The 18,887-nt window shown below is 38.2% G+C and overlaps 1 protein-coding gene across 1 annotated transcript in view; it reads left to right on the forward strand.

Moving 5' to 3' along the window:
* The window catches only part of LOC141265246 (collagen alpha-4(VI) chain-like), a 429,350-nt gene that overhangs the window by 294,863 nt on the left and 115,600 nt on the right, over window positions 1-18,887 (forward strand). The window contains exons 29-36 of the mRNA XM_073678073.1: window positions 1,906-1,956; window positions 2,815-2,850; window positions 6,440-6,502; window positions 6,838-6,900; window positions 6,995-7,030; window positions 9,476-9,512; window positions 9,597-9,608; window positions 9,693-10,186. Of these exons, the coding sequence (XP_073534174.1) occupies window positions 1,906-1,956; window positions 2,815-2,850; window positions 6,440-6,502; window positions 6,838-6,900; window positions 6,995-7,030; window positions 9,476-9,512; window positions 9,597-9,608; window positions 9,693-10,186 (792 nt within the window). The remainder of the gene's footprint in view (window positions 1-1,905; window positions 1,957-2,814; window positions 2,851-6,439; window positions 6,503-6,837; window positions 6,901-6,994; window positions 7,031-9,475; window positions 9,513-9,596; window positions 9,609-9,692; window positions 10,187-18,887) is intronic.

Consider the following 18,887-nt stretch of genomic DNA (forward strand, 5'->3'; position numbering starts at 1 on the left):
AAAACTCTTCAGTAAAATACCGGCGGCATTTTCCCTGAAGCATATTTTCTAATGTCCTTTGCTTCATTTTTTACTCTTGCTTTTATTTACTTTTTTTTCATCATAGGAAGCTGCCTGAAGAATGGTCAGGTCACTTCTTTCAGCCTCATTAGGCTTTCTAAGCCTGAAGTATCATAGTTAAAAGGAGTGAAAAAAGCTAGAGTTTTTAAAACCTATATTTGAGCATCGTAACGGAATGTAGACTTTGTTCAGCCTATTTCTTTTTTATTTAGGTGACTAATATCTCTTTTAACACCTTAATAACCGCCAATACGACATAAAAAGAGATTAGCATCCTCTGACAGGTGACAATCTAGCAGCTATCAGCTGTACACTATAGCTGACAACTTGCTGCATCTGCCACGATCAGTTTTGGGACCGACTATGGCTGTTTAACCCCTTAAATACTGCTGTCAATAGTGACTACAGCATCTAGATGGTTAACAGAGTGTGGGGGCTCTCTTTTTAACCCCACCGGCACCTTGAGATCTTGATTGTGTGGTCCTGATGTTTGCCATGGCAATTCATGGCCAAATAATGGCCTTAAAGGGGTTTTTCTATGAACAAAAGTTCATTTTAATCAACAGATCTTGGAATAATAATAATTTCCACAATTGGATGTGTTTACATAAAATGTTCCTGAGCTGAGATAATCTTATAAATGTGCCCCTGCTGTGTACTGTGTAATGGCTGTGTCTGACTGTACAGGAACATGGTCTAATCATACCACATCTCCTGGACAGTGGAGGAAGCAAAAGAGTATACAGATATTACAGCAGGGAATCACAGCTGATTCTTTTTGTGAGGTAAAACATTTCCCTGCCTGTTTTTAAACAATGTTTTACCTCACAGGAAGAATCAGCTGTGATCCCCTGCTGTAATATCTGTATTGTCTTTTGCTTCCTCCCCTGCCTAGGAGCTGTGGTATGATCAGGCCATGTTCTTGTACAGCACAGGTCCTTTTTTTAAATACATTCAATTGTGGAACTTATTATAATTCCAAGATCTATTGATTAAAATGAACTTTTATTTGTGGGAAAACCCCTTCAAAGTCTTCCAGCTATAGCGGCCTGTTCAGAAGTTAGAAATATTTAGGTGGTAAAAATAAATTTTTTCATTCCTGTCATTTCACTTTGGATTAATTCCTGAAAAGCACCCGAACAGTTAATAAACTGCCTGAAAGCCATTTCGAATACCTTGGGGGGTAATGTTTTTAAAATGGTGCCACTTTTGGTGATTTCCAATATATAGGACCCTCAAAGTCATTTAAAAACGGAATAGATCCCTAAAAAAATAAGTTTTGTAAATTGTAAAAATGGAACATTACTGCTACATTTTTAAACCTTCTAAAATTTTAACAAAATAAAACAACATTTTACAAATAGTGCTGATGTAAAACAGACATGAGGGAAAGGATATTTATTAATGTTTTTGTGTGGTGTGACTTTCTGGATTAAAGAGATAATCGTTCAAAGTTTGAAAATTGCAAATTTTTTGCATTTTTTGTCACATTTCTGATATTTTCATAAATAAACAAAAAACATATCAACCTAAATTTACCATTATCATAAAGTATAATGTGTCGTGAAAAAACAATGGGATATGTTGAAGCATTCCAGAGTTGTTACTACATTAAGTGACACATGTCAGATTCCAAAAATTTGTTCTGGTCATTAAGGGGTTAAAATGATTGACATATTGCTGTATCAATACTATCTTAGATCTTACCTACAATTGGAGGCCTCCTCAATGCATGTGAATTTACTATAACTAGATTAATTGTCGCAACTCAGAGCCAATGACTTTTCAGATTATCTCTTAGGCGAAAGTGTAATCCATAATTATATGTGTGCTTGTGTTTACCAGGGTATAGATGGTGCAGATGGATATGGTTCCACAGGCGCTAAGGGAGAACAGGTAAGTTGGTGAATTGCTCCATGTATTTAACCTAGTTATCCATTTAACTAGGTACAAATTTTCTAAAGCATGGGTGGCACCACATTTGGTAGGACCATTTAAAATAACCTATCAAACAAATGACCTGCACATATCTAACCACATGCTATGTAGATAGATACATCTGCTATGAAGACACATTTTCAAATATTGTATAGCCAGCAGTAAGGGTTTTAATTAGTCTACGTACAGTCATCTAGTCTTTTCAATACAGTTGACGCAAAGATAATCTGATTGAAACCAGTCAAAATGATTATATTTGTACAAGCATCCTGACAAGGATTTTCAAAGTAAGTGCACCAACTTCACTGGGTCCAGTGATCAATATAGTTTGTATTGTGAAATCTAATGATACTTTGGGGAAATAAAACCCAGTTCAGTTTTTAAGTAAAATTATATAAATAATTACCATGGTTTAATGCACCATGTGTTCTAAATTGATGAAATTAGGAGGATGATGTTTCTTAGTGTCTTAAGGTGAATGTGATGACATCCTTCCCATGTATGTGATAACAATACCCCATTAATTGTAATTGCTTTGCTTTTCTAAATCTACGGTAGTTTCATTTGTTTTTTGTTTCAGGGGCATTTCATACTTTGGATATACGCATTTTTATGGCTTGATCCACTAGAAAAAAGAGCAGAATTTCTATTATTTTATTTCCATACAAAAATTTCCCACAATGCTTCCAATGACTAATAAGATAAATACTCAAAACACATTTAAAAGTTTTTGAATTACTGTGGGTGCATTACCTTTATTGCTTATTACTTTGAGAGGATGTTGTATAATGTAACAGAAATGTATTCTCTATCTAGGGCCATATTGGATTCCCTGGATATCCAGGTCCTCAGGTATGTAGAGTATTCTGCTTCCGTACTTTTTTTTTTTTGTGATGATTGGCAATTGTTGAATGAGTAAATACGAGAGTATTGTCAACACATGTTCCAATTTTCAGTCAACTTGTACTTTAACGGCCCAACAAAATAAACAACTGGTAAAATGTTACAACTTTAACTTTCTATTTGTGGCGCATGGCAGGATAATCACAAAATTCATACTGATTAGCACTTTAAGTCATTCCGGCGAAGTTTTGTCTTCCCGCTTTTTTTTTTTCATCTCCCATCTCCCTTTACGAAGACTAATAACTTATTGCATTTTTCCCTCAACTTAGCTTGGGACCTGTTTTCAAATGATGAGTTGTAGTTTTGAACGACACTATACATTTTACCATATCATATGGCAAAAAAAACTGAAAAAAAAATTCTAAATGAGGTGAAATGGTGAAAACAAACAATTTATTATGTGGTAAAACTAACTTGTCAACATGATTCTGTTGGTTATTACGATTACAGCTTTCCAAAATTTGTATAGTTTATTTTATTATTATTATGTAAGAGACTGCTGAATCCTGAACTCTAAAAGAAATAAATACAAATTTGGTTTGTATCGTCATTTTTCGAGACCTACAGCTTTTTTTCAATTAAGCTGTATGAAAGCTTATTTTTGCATGCCTAGCTGTAGTTTTTAATGGTTTCATTTTGTGGTACATATAACATTTTGATTGCATTTTTTGGCAGAGGTGTGTTGATTGAAAAACATCAATTTTGGCAATTTTCTTTTTATGGCGTTTAGCCAATGGTTTAACTAATTTTATATTTCCATAATTGGACAACCTATTGGCAACCCACAATCATGTTGCCTGGAGAGGGCAATTGGGTTCCCGAATCAATGTGCCATTGGGATGTCAGTGTTCAACAGGAGCATTCAAGATGTTAAACAGCAGTGATTGGAACTAGATCCAATTGCTGTTAGAGGAAGGACTCAATTGTATATCACAACTGGCACTTGTCCAGTGTGGAGAGGGCTCAGCTCTTGAGTACACTCTTAACTTGCATACATAATGTTATGTCATGTAACGGCAGGGGGTTAATATATAATGATAAGTGAAGACAACATGATTTTACTTTATTGAGATTCATTGAAATTCGTGTTGTAGTGATTTGTATACTTAAATAGGAAAGAAGTAATCCAGCCTACCCTTGCATATCAGTACTAAGTTCCATAGCACGGACTGCATATTACCCACAAATCAGGAGAAAAGAGGAGGTAGTCCAGCTTCACCGAACAGCGAGTCTTCTTTTATTTAGTATACATACAAACTGGTGACAGGTTAAAATGTGAACATCTACGCATTTCTGTTGCTGTAGGCACCCTTAATCATCAGCTCCAGAAAAGCATAGATGTTTGCATTTTAACCTGTCACCAGTTTGTCTGTGCACTAAATAAAAGAAGACTCGCTGTTCCGTGAAGCTGAACTACCTCCTATTTTCTCATACTTAAAAAGGACCTTTCACCATTCGGAGCATGTTAAACTGGCCACATAGTGGAATAGTGGCTGCAAAGATGAATAAAATGTAGTTTTTACTTTTTTATTTCTAATCTCTGTTGTAGAGATATTAGCTTATAAATTGTATATGCTCATTTCCCCTTTAAAGGAGACGTTAACAGGCATTGGTCTGAGGGGGAGTTTACTTTCTCATCTGCATGATGTTGACCAATCATAGCCAGGAAGCGATGTGCAGGGTTAAAAAAAGAAAATAAAACTTCTCCTGAGAAATGAAGGTCATAACCAGCTTACTCTGTGTGATATTGTGAAACATGTATTGACTCACAGTTCTGCTCTCCACACTAATCACTCTGTTGAAAACTACTGTGATTAAGATGGGGGAGGGGAAGAGAGCAGAACTGTGTGTCATTACAAACATCTTCTTATGTGAAGCTCTCATCTAAGGCCATGTTCACTCTTCAATACTTGGTCAGTATTTTACATCAGTATTTGTAAGCCAAAACCAGGAGTGGGTGAAAAATGCAGAAGTCGTTCACATGTTTCTTTTATACGTTTCCTCTCTGTTTCACTCCTCTTTTTGGCTGACAAATGTTGATGTAAAATACTGACTGTGACGACACAGCTTCTAATCTTAATTAGCCAGATGTCTAGATTTGTTAAGCCAGGAGAAATACACTATTATCTTTGTGTTGACTTTTGAATTTATGTGTTTTTTTTGGTGGGTCAAGAAGGACAGAGGAGTATGTGTATAAATCTGAATGTTGCTTTCTCTTGGTATGGGAACAATGATTTTTGTTAATATGCTAATTACATATTGTACTAGGCCAGCTAGTTGTTGATTTACAGAACAGGGGGATACAAACTATGCAAATCGATTAAATGCTCAAACAATGAGGGACCCTTGATGGGACCCTTGGGTCTCCTGGCCTTGTACCTCAATGGACTGTCAGCTTCCTAAGCTTGCCACTACCTCCTCTCTGTGGGTGTCCACCCAAACTGGGGTGCCACCGGTTGAGGTAGTTGGTCCTGGAAGTCTCAAAGCCACAGTTGCTCTATCCCCGGCAGGCCAGCGGAAGTGTGAGACTGTAATTTTGCAAAATCTTGGGTATTAGCTTGGACAGTTCTATATGTTTATTATCTGTTTGGTGGTTCAATAAAATATTGCCACACAGTTTTACCCTTACCCTGTGTTGTCTGAGTAGTATTATGCTCACTGAAGACTCCAGGTCTTAACACTGACCAAATACTGAACGTGTAAACGTGGCCTAACAGTGCTGTCAGCTTAGCTCTATACCTCTTTCCCCAACACTAAGGCCACGTTCAGATGTTCAATATTTGGTCATTATTTTACATAAGTATTTTTAAGCGAAAAACTAGGAGGGGAACAATCAGAGGAAAAGTAGAATAGAAACATGTCACCACTTCTGCATTCTTCACCCAATCCTGGTTTTGGCTTAAAAATACTGATGTAAAATACTGACCAAATACTTAAAGTGTATATGTGGCCTAACTGTGCCGTTGGATGAAAGCTGCAGATTCAGAGGCTCTGATACATAGCTCTGCCCCACTCCCGCCCTTGTACTCACAGTAGTTGATTGCTATGAGATCAGTGTGAAAAGCATGGCTGTGTGTCATATGTTTCATACAGAGAATGCTAGGTTTGACATTTTCTGTGTGTGTGTGTCCACCCCTCCTGTCAGACCTGGTGCACGCCACGTTTGTGGCCATATTAAAATAGTTGTCTTTGATGAAATAGCCCCTTTAAATCAACATTAATTCTGATTGTAATTGATAGAAATGTTGCCAAATTCTAAAACAAATAGAAGAATGTTATGTCTGTTCTATGAGTAATTAGTAGGTCCATTGGGGCTACTCACATATTCTGCAGTAATAATACATCCAGCTCAATGTATAATAAAAGCTTTGGGGATACTTTAATATGTTTTTTTTCAATGACTAGGCTTAGAAACATTAAGATACTTAGTTTCATAGCAGTAAATGGCTTGTTTCCAATTTTGTTCATCATGTAGCACAATATTTGACTGTAAAATTTTTGTATACAATTAGCAACCATTCTCATTTGTTATGTGTAGGGAGATGATGGTGATCGTGGTAAACCTGGAAATCCTGGTCCTAAAGGAGTGAGAGGCAGGAGGGTGAGGATATTCTCATTATTAGGGCTCGCCCACACCACTGTATAAATCGAATGAGTGCGATCAGATTTTTTATCGGATAGCATTTGGAGCAATGTTATTTCACTGACAGAATCTGTCTGCATGGTCTTATTATTATATTAATTATACAATGAATAGTACAGTAAAACACTGGGCTATTTTAGGGAACAAGAGTAGAGGTTTTCTTTTCATTCTTTTTTTGCAGCTCATTTTATTTTTATTTTTCCGTGTGCATTGCTATTTGAGTTATCACTTGATTTTGATACAGAATTTACCAGAGTTATGTTGTTCTTCATTGCACATCATGGCCATTTTAGGGCACTGCTGGCTTTCCTGGAGCTTATGGAGACCCTGGAGAGAGAGGACCTCCTGGTGCAAGGGTAAGAAGAGCGTTTATAAAACCAAGCATATACTAGAACGTATGTGTCAATCGGGTATAACATGAACGTAATGCTTTATGTTCTCTGTTTATAGGGATTGAAAGGACCACAAGGATCAGTATCATTCACAGTATGCAACTTACTATTATGTTAATTTTAATTTCCATTCTACAGTATTTGCACCTTTTCATATTGCATTAGATTACGATTGAAGTTTCTAACTGCAAAAAAATAATTGCTAACAGACTACATGTAATTAATCGGTCAATTATGGCAATACCCCTGCTTGATTGCTATTAATTTGAAAGCCTGCTGGTACTTTGAATATTCTGTCATAATTAATACATGTTGTTTAGACACAAGAGTTTATTTTAAATCTTTCTGACATAAAAGTATAAAATGATATCCAATTTTCTTGTTCAATTGAAAGCCTATCCTATTATTGGCAAAGGTGTTACCCCTAGGAATTTAGCAATCAATAGAATATAGCTATGGTCTCTGCCTCCTTCTATGTCCCCACTTGTAAGGTCATTGTGCCTAGATAAAAAAAATCAAGCAATGATGGTCTAATTATAGGTAATACATAGAAAAGACTGAGTATGTCATTTAAAGAGACATAAATCCATCTAATTCAATCTATTCTGCTGCAGTGAACATTCAGAGCAAAGCAAAATGACTGTGAGAAAAAAGCCAATTTTCCTCATTTTAGGGAATCAACTAAGTCACAGCAACAAATATGGCAACGGGAATGAATTTTTGAATCCCCAACCAATCTCCAGTCATCAAGAAACTTCAACCTAATCTAATATTAAAGAATCAAGGCTGTCTACAAGCTTTTTTAAAGGAATACTTCCATAAAAAAAGTTTTCTTTTTTTTAAACTTAATATTTAAAAACTAAAAATTTTTTTTTAGAATTTTTAGCTGCATTTATTTATTTCTTTTTATAGTATAATGCATTTAAATATCAGGTAGAGGTGTATTTTTTTTTTACCAGTGATCACAGAGAGATAAGGTTAAGTTCCTACAATGAGTGTTTTTTTTTCCTTCGTATTTTATGCGTAAAAAATACATATTATTACAGTTTCAGCAAAGTGGATGAGATTTATATTAATCTCATGCTCACTGTTCTATTTATTAATGCTGCCTGTGTTTTCAAAATCTGCAACAAATTAATTTATTTTGCTGTAAAAGTACATTTTATTGGCAGATTTTCCCCATAGACTTGAATGAGATGTGAAAAAAACACAGATAAAGGCAGTATATGTCTCCTTAGTACGTTTCCATTGTGGAAATGCACTAAAAATGCATTTAATGTGCACATGCATTTGTTGAGTTTTCTCTATCACTGTATACACAGTGCTAAAGAAGCGCTATGTACACAATAACAGGAAGGCTCTTCCTCAATACACAGCGATCATGTGATAATTGTGTATAGGGAGGGAGCAGGATCTGCTGGGTCACAGGAATCCCAGACAGCTCTGTTATGCAGGAAAGAGGCTGCATTACCCTTGTAACTGGGGCTAACATGCCAGCCCCAGTTACAAGGGAAGTACAATGAAAATAAAAAGATTTATGGTAAATGTTGAAATGCCTTATGGCCTTATGGGGGACACAATGTGCAGAATAAAGGAAAAATAAAGTGAAGAAATAAATAAAAAAAGCAGGTAATAAATAAATCAAATAAATAAAAATGTCACTGTGAATCCAAATAGCAGTTACTAGCCCCACTACCGAAAAAAAAAAAACATTTCCAAAATAATAAAAAAATTGAGGAACAAATGAAAAATCAGGGAAAAAATGTGGAACAAATTTTTAAATGGGCTTTAGTGGTCCTTTTAGTTCATAAAAAAATGGGAAAAACAAACACTTGTTTGCCTTATTTTCAAATTAATTTTGCCTGATATCTGCAAAAAAAAGAGAGAGGGTATGACAGTGATATAAAAATGAAGCCCCATGTATCACGAAAAAAAGACACAAAAAATTACTTGAATATCTTAGAGACAACAAATTTTAAAACTCTTTAATCCGCATGTATGAAAAATCCTGAAAATGTGCCTGGTCAGAAACAAGGGTAAATCTTGAACTGGTTAAGGAGTTATCTTAAAAAAACAACAACAACTTTGTGTTATTTACACATTGAAAATGAATTTCATGTCCACATTATATGTTAAAATGTCTTAGCATACAGGTCCAAATTTTGGGACCAGCACCTAAAGTATATAGAGAAGGGGGAATCCCATACCCGATGGGTGAGACTGTCCCTGGCCACTGCATCCTTTTGAAAAATGAATGTAGAGATTGCAGCACACGAGTGGTTCTCTATATTTATTTTTATGAGAGTTACTAAAACAGTCCAGCACATCTTCATTCATTCATCATGCGTTAACCGATGGCCATTTCACCAGGAAAATTAGGAGAACTCATTCTTCATTCTGACATGGGTGTTGTTCCTATTATAGTAACTGACTAATATAAGATACATTATGTTTACTTGCTAGAGAGAAAATGACATAATAGAAAGATGCATTGCACATAATGAATAATATTTACTTACTAGTTGTAAATTTTTTTCAGACTTGTGAGCTTGTAAATTTTACCAGAGAAAATTGCCGTAAGTAAATTGAGAATCCTTATGCACTGCGTAACTCTAACAATGAAACAGCTACTTAAGACTCTCTTTTTACCTCTCTTACAGCTTGCTACTCAGGTAAAATGATAGAAATTTAAATAATATTTATTTCCACAATCAACATAAAAAAGGTAAAAGATTTTCACATTTATTTCATTTAAGGTCCTTCTTCATGTCCAGTCTATCCAAGTGAAATAGTGTTTGCTATTGATACATCTCAAGATGTTCCAGCAGCAGTCTTTCAGAGAATGAAAGACATCATCATCTCCCTTGTTGAAAAAATGGAGATTAGTGAAAGTAATTGCCCCAAAGGGGCACGTGTTGCTGTAGTCTCATACACAAATCATATTAAACAACTTATTCGTTTCTCTGAGTACAAGAAAAAAAGCTTGCTCATGGAAGCAATCCGTGTCCTTTCACCTGAAAGGACAACTACTGAAAGGAACATTGGAGAAGCAATGAGATTTGTGGCCAGGAATATCTTCAAGCGCATCCGACATGGAGTTCTCATGAGGAAAGTTGCAGTCTTCTTTGCCAATGGACGATCCCAAGATGCTACTTCAATTAGTACAGCTGTATTGGAACTAAGTGCTTACAATATTGTACCAGCAGTTATCGCCTTCAATGATGTCCCCAATGTCAAGAAGGCTTTTGAGGTGAGTTAATGACTATTTTATATTTGTTTTAAATGTCAACTACACCCATGATGCACTGCTGCAGCCACATAATATTCTAAACTATTCTTAAATCACCACTCCAGCATAATGTGAATTCTTTGCCCCTAGTCTTATACTTACTAGCTGCTGTATTCAGCTATTTCCAGCATGCTGGTCATACAGGCAGGTCCCCAGCAGCTTCTCTCCTCCCGCTGACTTGAATTGACTGCCTACATGTTCGTCTGTCCAACTACTGTGCCACGCAGCTTGGTCCTAGGCGGCTATTAAAAGAATTTTTTTTCCCTGAAACGCAGCTACGTTTCAGTGTCAAACATGCAAATTGTCTCAACAGAGAGGAAGAGGAATAGAACTCTAGTGCCACCTATTGGAAGTAGCAATCCTAAAAGTCAATATCGACCCTTTAACGAGCCTTGCCATATGAGGTAGGATAAAAGCCAAACCAGAATCTCAATTTGCAGACATGTTGTTTTAGAGTATTACCCCTTGTCAGTGCAAAGTCTGAGATCTGATATGGATAGGTGAGAGGCTTAAGACTGGGATATAAGGGGTAACATTTCTCCTTGAGGAGAGTGACAAGTCACAGCTGGCATGTCAGAGTGAGGAGACTTATACACCATGCATGCTTCTCTGGGAAATTAAATATGCAAATTGCCTCTTCAAAGAAGAAGAGGACTAGAACTCTAGTGCCACCTATTGGAAATAGCAATCCTAAAAGTCAATATCAACCCTTTAACGAGCCTTGCCATTTGAGTTAGGATAAAAGCCAAACCAGAATCTCAATTTGCAGACACAGTGTTTTGGGGTATTGCCCTTCGTCAGTGCAAAGTATGAGCTCTAATTTGGCTCCACAAGAAGAAACCCCTGTGGGGGCACACAGGCCCATTGGTTACACTAGCTCTTGGCAATGTAAGTACTTGTTTGCAACTTTTTTTGCTCTGCTATTATGGTTTAACAGTTTTTAATTGAAGAGTATGGGTCACTTTAAGCCTAGAGTTTACCAGTAACAAAAACATCTACAATATAGCTAACAACTAACAGTGAGATTAAAGCACATGTCATGTGGTCCTGCATAGCATTACTCTGTTATTGTATTTATGCTATTCTTTTTTTTATTAAATTCCATAAAAGTCATATTTTATGAGACGTTATGCACCTGTTTGTTTTTCTTGATGGTAATTTCTCTTAGTGGTGTTTCTCTGAGTACAAAAAATTTTTGGATTTTATTATGCTCTTTAGTGTTTGGTCTAATTAAGTGACAAAAAGGACTCGTAAGTGGTCTTCCTTCGATACCAACACCCATTGGAAAGCTTCAGGATTAGAGATGGGCAGACCTGTGGATGTTTGGGTCCGTCGGCTTCGGTCGAACTTTATAAAAAAGTTTGGTTCGAGTACCAGAATGGTACCCGAACTTGATTCCAAACCCACACCCCATTCAAGTGAATGGAGGGCTCGAACAGCCGGTGGTTCCCACGCTGTCCTCTGTGTGACAGCATGTGAAACAGCATCTCTGACTGGCGGTAACCTCACTTAAGTTACTGCTTGTATTAGCCCCTGGGTATCGCAGGCCATTCCAGGTTCTCACGCTGTTACACAGAGGACAGCGTGTGAACCAGCAGCTGTGACGGGTGGTCACAAGATTATCAGCGTCTCCTGCTCTCACTGATAGCAGCGAGAGCAGGAGACGCTGATGAGTGTATTCATCAGTCGGCGTCTGTGCATAGCAGTAGCTTTACTGCTATCGACCGGCGCCAAGGCCAAGACCAAGAAGAGGAAGATGGATTACTTTGTGGTATCATTTTATAAATAAATGGGTGAACGAGGGCTAGTGTGGGGGAGTCTTTATTCAAATACATTTTTTTTAGTTTGTGTGTGTTTATTTATTTTTACTACTGTGTTAGTAATGGGTGTGTCTGATTGACAGCTCTCCATTACTAACCCCAAAAACAATTACCCCGATTGTCAATGCACCAGGGCAATCGGGAAGAGCTGAGGGAAAGCGTCAGAATTGGCGTTTTTTTCATTTATTCTCTTATTATTAATGAATAAATGGAAAATACTAATAAACAAATAAAAAAAATGACATGGGGTTCCCCCTATTTTTAATAACCAGCCAAGGGAAAGAAGACAGCTGTGAGCTGGTCTTATTATTCTGGGAAGGGGCCAATATTAATGGAACTTCCCAACCTATAGTCTGCTTTGCCTTTGCTGGTTATTAAAAATGGGGGGATCCTAAAAAAAATGACGTGATGTCAAACTTTAGTATTAATATCACACCTCTACTATTCGATTAGGTGGGATGCCCGGCACCCTATCCGTGCATCACAGAGTTGCGAAGCCCCAACTCACAAGGTCACCATAATCGAATAGTAGGGGCGTGTAATAGGATGCTGGCTAGGCACGGTGCCGCTAGTGTGTGAATTGCACCCTACTGCAAGTTTCATCTGTGTGCAGTTTTAGTGCTAGGCAATCGCCCCTCCAGTGTGAGTGGGTGAGGGTGATTGTTCATCACCATTCTGCACCTGTGTTACCTCCTTCTAACAAAAGGGGGCCGGCCGTGTCCTGGTGTGCATTTTTCTTGAAACGTTGGCTGGTGAATTCCATTGCCCTTTGCTATTTTCTAATTTGATTTTCGATTTTTTTTTTAAATTCTGTTTATTGCTCTGGCTATGCTGTTCTTAATGTTAGAGTAGGGGCTCGCAAAACCGTGAGGACCCTTGATGATGGGTTGCGAGCTTACGTATTTTGGCCAAAATATTAACTAATACCTCATATGACATCTTTTGCACATTTTTATCTGCCAGGGCACGGCCAGGCCCAGTAATGGTGACCTTGTGAGTTGGGGCTTCGCAACTCTGCAATGCACGGATAGGGTGCTGGGCATCCTGCCTAATCGAATAGTAGGGGCATGTAATAGGATGCTCGCTAAGCACGGTGCCGCGAGTGTGTGAATTGCACCCTACTGCAAGTTTCATCTGTGTGCAAATTTAGTGCTAGGCAATCGTCCCTCCAGTGTGAGTGGGTGAGGGTGATTGTTCATCAGCATTCTGCACCTGTGTTACCTCCTTCTAACAAAAGGGGGCTGGCCGTGTCCTGGTGTGCATTTTTCTTGAAACCTTGGCTGGTGAGTACCATTGCCTTTTGCTATTTTCTAATTTGATTTTCGATTTTTTTTAAAAATTCTGTTTATTGTTCTGGCTATGCTGTTTTTAATGTCAGAAAGAGCCAAGAGTGCACAGAGAAAGGATCTATGGTCCATTGTGAGCAATGCCACATTCTGGGGTGTCCTTAAAGTAAGAGTAGTCCAAAGGAAAGAGATTGTGACATCCGAGCAGAAGTGACTAATAGACAGAGTCATCTACCAGAGATTGGTCCTGGGAGAGGATGCATAGCCACAAGGCCCAGAGTTTATGACTCTTGAAGGTAATGGGCCTAAACAGTACTGAGTACGTGAGATGAGTAATGTGTCCCAGGCGGCCGTTCCACAGTGTCAGTCTCACCGGCCATTTTGGCACCCTTAAGGGAAAGAAGGTGCAGAACCGCGGTGCAAGTAAATGTCTCTTGCTAAGCAGGACTGTAGCGTTAAAGCTAGATTGTGGCAAAGTAGTGAGAAACAGTGGAGACAGAGGACCAGTAGAAGGAGTGAAGAGGAAAGGAGAAGATAAAGAACAATAGAGAAGAGAAGGAAGGAAACTGTGTGGTGCTAAGCGAAACATTCATAAGACTGTGTTCCCACAATCTTTGGTTTATATTCCGTAGATCCCATTCAGTAAAAAGTTTATATTTAAATGATGATCTCCCTCATTGAACTGTTCAGCATCTGGTCCTGGCAAACAAGCAACATCGGTTACATGCAGTCTGCACAGGTATAGCGCTCTCACAGCACAAGTCCACACACCCAGCCAGGATCCCCACTTTCATGTAATGTGCCGTGGCACAAGAGACAAGTACCTCACCCCTGTCGACTGCCCCGCACCACATTACACAGACGCCGGCAATGACAGTGCAGAGGAACACATTGATGCTGCGATCTCCATCCTAGCTGTCCCTGCAGGTCAGAAGACCCAAAGGGACAAAACTGCCTTACTTAAGAAGATCTATTCCTGAAAGGAATGGCCCAGGAAGCTGGTGAGCACCTCGGATACGAGTGCTGCCGACCCACTGATGACAACGTTAGACAGGCAGAAGGCGTTTCTCCGCTCCATGTAGAAGCAATCTGTCACTTTAAAAAACGGGGAAACAAAGAAGAATCCGACTCCACAGCAACAATGAGAGGATATCATTGAAAACTGACAAACTTCAATCAAAGGAGCTTCACAGAAAAGAAGCGACTCCCTGCATAATACTGATTAATGCACCATTTGTTCATTCTGATACAGATGGCAGCAATAACAGAGCAGGGATTAGGATACCTAATGAAGCTGCGATCATCATCCCCAATGACCCTGCAGTGCAGAAGACCCTGATGAATAACTCAACCTTGGGTAAGAAACAATTTTATCCTTCCTATGGGCAAGAGATTATATCATTAGCAGGACAAAATTTGGGCACACCTAATATGCAGCAGACCTTATGCTCTGGCAATACACCTATTGCGGAGCTACCGTTTAAAAGCCAGTGCAGCGGCTTTATAATGAAGGATTTAACCCCTTCCTATAACGATGAACAGGACAATATTCCATCATTGGAAACCTCCCCATGCTTATCACAGGGATCCTTCTTCTCTGCACTTTCAACTACATATAGTGAAACTGACTGTACTGAGAACTCTAGTCATATTGGATACAGCAAGAATCAAAAGAAATCTTTTTCTATTGGCCAGTGTGACTACTTTTCTAATAAAGGAAACATCTTCTTAATTTCTGATAAATATGTTAATGACAGTCTTGGCAGTAATGATGATGACTTTGAGAATATCCATGCAATAGATGCACCTATATCTAGGGAATTTGCTTGGAAACTGTAAAGTTCTTTAAAATCATTTAGAAAAGGCTTTGTCTCATCTGAAAATACATGCGGTTAAACCATTCTCCATTAATTAGAGGAACGACTCTTTGAATAACTCTTAACAACTCAACAAGTAACACCTCTGTTGATTGTGAGAAATCTGAAATGAATATTACCCCTAAAGAGAATATTCCAGCTTCAGAAATATATGTAAAGAAAATCGTGAATGATCTGAAAGCTTCAATCCAGCAGAACATTGTAGCTCAAAGTAAAATAATATCATCGGAAATCAAACGTTCTAACTTAAAAAATTAAAAAACGGGCAAGGCTATTACAATTGTGCAATAAATTCAAGATGTCATGTCAAAAATCTTTAAGTCATTAAACAAAGAGGTATCTTTGTTCGTTAAAGCTACAAATTGCTAATTCTGAGGATTGCACAAAGAAAAACGATATAAATATCAGGGGAATACCTGAAAAAGTTGTTCCTTTGGACTTAAACTGCTTTGTCACACAAATGGCAACCTAGCTTGTCCCAGAAATATCTGGAGAACAATTAGTGGTTAATGTTTGAAGAATTCCAAAACCTAACTTTCTATCTAAAGTGACTCCGAGAGACATTATACACTGTAATCCTCTCAAGTAAGAAATAAATTGCTACCTGTGACTACAGATTGTAGGAAACTTCCAGCATCATACAACTCAATATTATTCTTCAAGGACTTATCCAAACTACATTACAAGCAAGGGAAGGTTTCCAGAACACTACAAGAGAACTGCTGAGGGATGACATTACATACCAATGCTTTTCTGTTGCACCAACTGCATTGTAGGTGTCTATTGTCTATTCATGTTTCTAATAGATTATTTTTCTGTGAGCACACAGAGGGGTAATTTTGATGTTGTGTTTTTATCCCTTGTCTAATATTAGCATTATAGGTATAAGTGTTTTAGCCATCTACATATTAATTTGCGTGGCAGTACCATTGCTTTTACTCCATAATTAATTATCGCAGGTGTTTGAGGTTGAGTTCAATGGTGCAAAGAGCCCTGAGACACAAATGCCATCCACAAGTTTATTTGAAAAACAAAAAAATTTAATCTGTATGAGACTTAAATCCAATTTGCATAATAATTTGGAATGCGGTGTATGTGTGTGTCTTTTTAAATTTGTTTAAAATAAATGTGTTTTTACTAGTTTTATTAGTCCCACAGGAAGACTAAAATACAAGAAGACAAAATACACTGCAAGACTGTAATATTGCTCCATTTTGTGAAATTCCCAAATTTCTTATATAGTCAACAGGTTGAGCTTCATTGGTATATAAACATGCTAGACATGGGGGACTTTAGTAGGCCAGCTTCACCTGCACTGTACGGATCTGGCTTAGCTCCTATGTCTTATCCATTTATGCACAAAGCATAAGCTTTCTCTGTCAGTCTTCAGTTATTTTTAAAAGGGCATTTTCAAATTGTCTCTTGTGTAGCTTACAGCTCTTCAGTCTCCTTACTTACTGGTTTCTGGGTGGGGACACTACTCCTTAATAGACATTTTTGTTTAGTTTCCATCTGTCATAATATTGTTATTTATCTGAAGTGTACATAGTTATCACTATTAGTGATGAGCGAGCACTAAAATCCTCGGGTGCTCTAAGCTCGGGATGAGCACATTGGAATACTCGGGTGCTCAACCCGAGCAACGAGCCCAATGTAAGTCTATGGGAAACTCGAGCATTTTTCTGGTGGTCCCCCCCAGCGGTCTGCAGAAGGTCAAAAATTGCCCAAATCGATGGGAACGGTACTCAATTAAATATCAGGCAGGCAGAATATATAGGCAGACAGGCAGGCAGGGTATATAGGAGGGTGCATGAAAAACATAGCAGGGCACTTGGAACACACTAGTGCCCTCCGATTTTCATGTGCCCGCCTTTTAAAAAAGCCGTCCGGCAGTTCATCAGCAGCATTCACCGATACCCGACAATTTAGAACAGAAAGAATAGAGCATCACACATAGATTAGATAGATAGAAACATGTCAGTCACATTTATAATAAGTACAGTGACAGTGTTGATTACTGTACTTGTCATTTAGTGTTAAAATAAAGGATTTATTAAAAAAAAGTTGGCGTGGGATTCCCCGTAATTTTAGTCTCTAGCGGAGGTTAAGCAGATGGCTGGGGCAGTTGTTTGAAGCCTGGGAAGGGGGTAATACCCACGGAGCTTCCAAGGCTACTAATATCAGCCCCCAGCTGAATACCTAGCCTTTACCAGCTATTAAAATGGGGGACCCCTCAAAAAAATGACGTGGGGTTCCCCCTATTTTAATAGCTAGCAAAGGCTAGGCAGACAGCTGGGGGCTGATATTAATAGCCCAGGAAGGGTACCATGAATATTGGCCCCCTCCCAGGCAAGAAACACCAGCCGTCAGCCGCCCCAGAAATGGCGCATCCATAGGATGCGCCAATTCTGGCACTTAGCCTCGTTCTTCCCACTGCCCTGTAGCGGTGGCAGTGGGGTAATAGGGCTGGGGTTGATGTCAACTTATAATGCCAGCTGACATCAAGCCCAGGTTAGTAATGGAGAGGCGTCTATAAGACACCCCCATTACTAACCCCATAGTCAAAGTTAAAAAAAGCACAAACACTCAGAATAAAGTCCTTTAATTGAAATAAACACACAATTCTTTATTGTTCTAAATTAAACCATACTTACCATCACGCCCATTCCAGCTGAAGCCAACGATCTCCTGCAATAAAAGTAAAATAATAAAGCAACCTCATCCTTACCTTTCCATGGTTCCCAGGACGGCTCCAGCTCTGCTACATTCACATGACAGGCTGGATCTGCATAATCTTGTCGAAACACGTTGTATTTACTTGAGGAATAAAGATCTTTTGGAGAATATATACCCACAGTATTCACTGGCTTCTTGGGAACACATTTGGCCTGGATGAACATTATTGTCAAAATAAATTTACATATAGAGATAGTACACCATTTGAACAAGCACTTGACTCAAGAAAGTGAGAGCTGTGATTAAGAAATCTGCTCTTGAAAATGCAAATATTGGGTGTGTGGAAAGGGATTATGATTATGCAAGTCTGATTAGAGCAACTCAGTCAGGAGCTGAGAGGGAGGGAGAATGGGAGCAGCTAGCTGCTGTATAGAAATCAATTGGCTAAAGAGAACTGACTAGGATCTTAGGAATTAACTCTTCTCTTGAATTTAGTTGGCCAGGCGCTGGTGGTCAATCTCCTTGAAAAAAAAGCTGTACACCATATAAGATCAACGCTCTCACAGCAGAAGAATGAAAGGAGATAGAACATGCAAATGAATTACAAACTTGCTTATTTTCGTGCTGTCTAACTAAAGCAATTTAAAAACTTGAGAATAATTCTTTAAAATGTCTGATATGATGTAAGGCAATAAGCTAATTTATATTGGGATAAAAGAGTTTTTCACTTTAGATAATTTATTTTTGTTAGAAGGGTCCTCTAATAGGATAATCAAGGGCTAGTGATTAGATTTGGTGGAGTCAAGCAGAAAGTGTTTCATTTCCCTGCAGCACAACTGTTGGGAAAATGAGGCATTACACAGTTTTTACCAAAACAAATGATTGTCTGTGTAATGTCTAGACCTGTTGAGTCCTCAAGAATAAGTCATGCTCTTTTGTAAAGCGAATATGGGAACTCATAGTGATAATATCCTTCTACTAAATCTCTGATAGGATAATTAAA

Source organism: Phyllobates terribilis, unplaced genomic scaffold (assembly GCF_046119375.1).
Source record: "Phyllobates terribilis strain yellow unplaced genomic scaffold, ASM4611937v1 Scaffold_4__5_contigs__length_816908805, whole genome shotgun sequence".
Lineage (NCBI taxonomy): Eukaryota > Metazoa > Chordata > Amphibia > Anura > Dendrobatidae > Phyllobates > Phyllobates terribilis.